This window comes from Saccostrea cucullata, unplaced genomic scaffold, assembly GCF_032062105.1.
Source record: "Saccostrea cucullata isolate Sc308-1 unplaced genomic scaffold, CSIRO_AGI_Scuc_v1 ctg6659, whole genome shotgun sequence".
In the NCBI taxonomy this organism is placed as follows: Eukaryota; Metazoa; Mollusca; class Bivalvia; order Ostreida; family Ostreidae; genus Saccostrea; species Saccostrea cuccullata.
The window spans coordinates 591-5,313 of NW_026918895.1; the positions used below are offsets into that span (position 1 = coordinate 591).

The following is a 4,723-nucleotide window of genomic DNA, read 5'->3' on the forward strand; positions in this document are numbered from 1 at the left end:
AAAATGGTATTATCAAGAGTAAATGGCTATTTAAGATATCGTCTAGAAAGTCTGAAACAGTGTTTAAATGTAAATTTACTTGTCAACTTTTTTAGGTAAGTTTTTTTTTCTATGCCCCCCCCCCTTTCCCCTTTCAAAAACAATGCTACGTCACTGCAAGAAATTTTAATTACTTTATTTTTATGGGTGAACACTTTGTAAGGGCAACCCTGCTTAAGAGAGGGGGGGGGGGGGGGGGGTGTCAAGGCCATTTTAGACAATATTACTCCTCTTTAGAAGAAGAGATCCATATGAAATTGATCAAAGGTAACAGCTGAAATAAATCAATTTTTTTCTTATCAAATTATAGTTTACGGCTTATTTATTTGAAACATTTCATATACATTGTATATATATATATATATATATATATATATATATATATATATATATATATATATATATATATATATATATATATATATATAAAATATATATTTTAGATACCGTCTGTCATACTTTAGAAAATATTCCTCTTGGTGATAATATGGAAAGAAATAAGAAAAGGAATTTAAGTAACGATGAAGAAAATGCCATAAAATCTTTATCAAATGACTATTCTATTGTTATCAAAGAAGCAGACAAGGGAGGAGCTGTGGTGATTATGGATGCCGATTATTACAAAAGTAAAGTCATGGAAATGCTTTCCAACAGAGAATTTTATAATGAAATTCCGGAAAAGCAAGGTAAGAAGATAATCCAGAAAGTGAAACATCTTCTAAAAAAACACAAATCTACTTCGTCCCTGACAAAGAAAGAAACGGAATTTTTGACAGACTTTGATTTCATAGAAAGTGTTTTCTATGGCCTTCCTAAAGTTCACAAGTCAAAAAGCATTAGAGAAGCAATAGATGCACAGATATCCGATTACATTACATGTCTCAAACCAGAGGATCTTACATTCATACCTATAGTGGGAGGACCTATATCTCCAACACAACACCTTAGTCAACTCCTTGATATCCTCTTAAAACCTTTATGCACAGAAGTGAAAAGTTATGTTAGAGATGACTTAGATTTTTTGAGACATCTACCGGACAAAATTCTTCCTAGTGAAACATTAGTTACAATGGATGTAACAAACTTATATACTAATATAATTAGTACACTAGGTCTTAAAGCCTTGAAATACTGGATTGACAAGCATCCAGAAAAAATAAATTACCGATTCACAAAAGATTTCATCTTAGAAGCCACAGAAATAGTATTAAAGAACAATACTTTTTCTTTTTGTGATAAACATTACGAGCAAATCAAAGGAACAGCAATGGGCACAAAAATGGCCCCTACCTACGCTACTCTAACATTAGGGTATTTAGAAGAGATACTATATGAGAAAATCAGTGATCGGTTTGATTCAACTACCGCTATCAACATTAAACAGAAATGGAAAAGATATCTTGATGACTGTTTCATCATTTGGAATGTAAACAATATGAATTTAGACATCTTTTACGACATTCTAAATGAGCTTGATCCCGACATACATTTTACTGTGGAGGAGAACCTGGAAAGTATATCATTTCTGGACGTCTTAATTACTCGAAATGGAGAGAAACTGACAACTGATGTATACTACAAGACGACAGACACACACCAATACCTCCATTTCGGTTCATGCCACCCCAGACATACTAAGCGTTCAATACCGTATAATTTATCGAGAAGAATCTGTACCATAGTCAGTGATGAGGAACGAAGGAAGGAACGTCTTAAAGAATTGAAAGGGTATCTTTTGGATCAGAAATATCCATTAGAAATTATAGAAGATGGAATTAAAAAAGCCGAAGAACTGGACCGTAACCAATTAATTAATCCGCCGTCTACAGACACTACAGAGGAGAAAATACTTCCTTTCGTTACGACCCACAGTCCAAGAAATAGAAACATGACCCCATTTGTTCAACATCTCAATGGAGTTCTTAAAACCGACGAAAAAATGTCAAAAGTTCTTCAAAATTTCCAATTCATAAATAGTAAGAGGCAACCGAAGAACCTCCGCCGCTTATTGTGCAAGTCGCATTTTCAACAAAATAATGTGCACTCAGTCAGCAAATGCCCTGACCGTCGCTGTGGAACATGTCCGTACATAAGAGAAGGAAATACCTTTAAAATTGGGCCCAAAGATTTTAAAGTTAATGCTAATATGTCTTGTGATTCTAAAAACGTCATATATTGTATAACGTGTGAAGGATGTGGACAATTTTACATCGGCGAGACTGGAACTACTCTCCGTACCCGTATCCGAATCCACAAACAACATATTCAACATCCAGAGTACAGACAGGTCAAAGTTAGTGAACACCTGGACCAATGCGGTAACGGACATTTCACCGTGTTCCCCTTTTACAAACTGTTAACCGACAGTACGGTAGAAAGAAGAGAAAAAGAGAAACATTTTATTAAGTCTTTAAAACCAACTTTGAACAGTTTAGCATAGTTTATTGTATTTTATATACATGTATGTTTATTTCTCATATGTTCAACATACACGTTTTTGCTTGTTTCCCGAACATTCATTGTGACGTCATTGTATTGTTGACAACGTCATTACCATAACAAATGTTCAAAGTAAAACGTCTGAAGAATTTGAATGAAAGCGCTAACGTTTTACAACTTGTGTTGTCGTTTTTTTTCTTTTTTAAATATTCATTGCCGGACACTGTGACTATTATATAATTTATTATTATATACAAGCTTTGGAGATATATATATATATATATCCGGATCAACATATATAAGTGTTGCAAGTCCAGCTGATCTCACAATTAGACCCATAGTTGCGGGACCAACATGTGAAACTCACAGGATAAGTAATCTATTGGATATATTATTGAAACCGTATGTTACCAAAGTTCAAAGTTATATACGAGACACAGTAGATTTTCTTAATACAATTCCTGAGAAAGTCAACCCTGAATCCATTTTGGTTTCATTTGATGTCACCAATCTCTATTCTAACATTCCACATGATCTTGGACTCATTGCAATAGAACATTGGATAGACAGATTTCCTAGTCTTTTGAATGACAGATTTCCGAAAAACTTTGTTTTAGAAAGCCTTCAATTAATCTTGGAAAATAATTTCATGCATTTTAATGACATAGTCTACAGACAAAAATTAGGCACGGCAATGGGAACCAAAGTTGCGCCAACTTATGCTACACTTGTCCTAGGATTCCTAGAAGAACAACTATATTTAACCGTGAAAGAAAAATTCGGGCAGGACTTTGAAAATTTTATAAGGAAGTCGTGGATACGCTACCTAGATGACTGTTTCGTCATATGGGACAAAAGTGAGGATCAACTAATGGAATTTTTTAATATTCTCAATACCCTGAGCCCGACTTTGAAATTCACCATGGAATCGGATAGAAATAAGTTATCCTTTCTCGATGTAATGGTTATTAAAAAAGAAAACCGTTTAATAACGGATGTTTTCTACAAAATAACAGATACCAAACAATACCTGATATTTGACTCTTGTCACCCTAGACACACCAGGAATAATATCCCATACAATTTAGCCAGACGTCTTTGTACAATAATTTCCGATGCAGAAATCTTGGAATCTCGTCTCACAGAACTACAAGAACTACTCCTTCAAAGGCACTATCCTAAACAGTTGATTGAAAACGGAATAAACAAAGCCAAATCTCAAGAAAGAAAACATCTACTTACAGTGAAAAATAAACAGGCAAAAAATGTCATACCATACGTGTCAACACATAACCCAAGAAATCCGGAAATTTTCAGCAGTATTAGGAACAATCTGCCCATTTTAGAGGAAGATCCAGACATGAAGAAAATATTAGAAACTTCACAGATCATTAAGAGTAAACGACAAAGTCCGTCTCTCAAATCCATCCTTACAAAAGCATCCTTTTCTACTAACAACAATGAACCAGCAATCATCAATAGATGCAACAAGCCCAGATGCAGTACTTGCCCATACCTGACAGAGGGATCCAAATTTCAATTTAAAACTGGAAGCGAATTTACCATTAAAACATCAATGTCATGCACCAGCTCGAATCTTATTTATGTAATAACCTGCGCCGGTTGTGGTAAAAATTATATCGGCCAGACAGGAGACACCCTGAGACACCGAATGACCGTACACCGACAACAAATTAGGGAACCAAGATACCAGTGTACCGCCGTAAGCGAACACATCAGAAACTGTGCCAAAAATAAAACCCCCAATTTTACTGTTTTTCCTTTCTATAAATTCCGAAGGGATACTACAGAAAAAGAACGTGAAACTAAAGAAAAACATTTTATAAACAGACATAAACCTGTTTTAAATGCAGCATAATTATATTTCATTTAAGAAATATACTTTTACCCGCATAATATAACTGTGCTATTTGTATAAAAAAATCTAATTTCCCGTAATAACTTACTTACGTATTATCATGACGTCATAATGAACTTTGCTAAAGCGCGACTAAGTATTGGCGCTTTATGACGTCACAATATGAATGTTGATTTTGTGTAACTAAGCATTGTATTGTCAAACTCCTGACGGTTGAGTTTATTTCGGTGTTGTGATTTTTTATTATATATATATATATATATATATATATATATATATATATATATATATATATATATATATATATATATATATATATATATATTTAAATAAATAAAAACAGAATGCTGCAGTCCAAATTAAATA

At 33.6% G+C, this 4,723-nt stretch overlaps 1 protein-coding gene across 1 annotated transcript; it reads left to right on the forward strand.

The window, feature by feature from the left end:
* The first annotated feature begins 526 nt into the window (after positions 1–526).
* Positions 527–2,479, forward strand: LOC134274656 (uncharacterized). Its single transcript, XM_062756921.1, has one exon. It carries the CDS (start codon positions 527–529, stop codon positions 2,477–2,479), a length of 1,953 nt encoding a protein of 650 aa, XP_062612905.1.
* Positions 2,480–4,723: the final 2,244 nt, after the last annotated feature.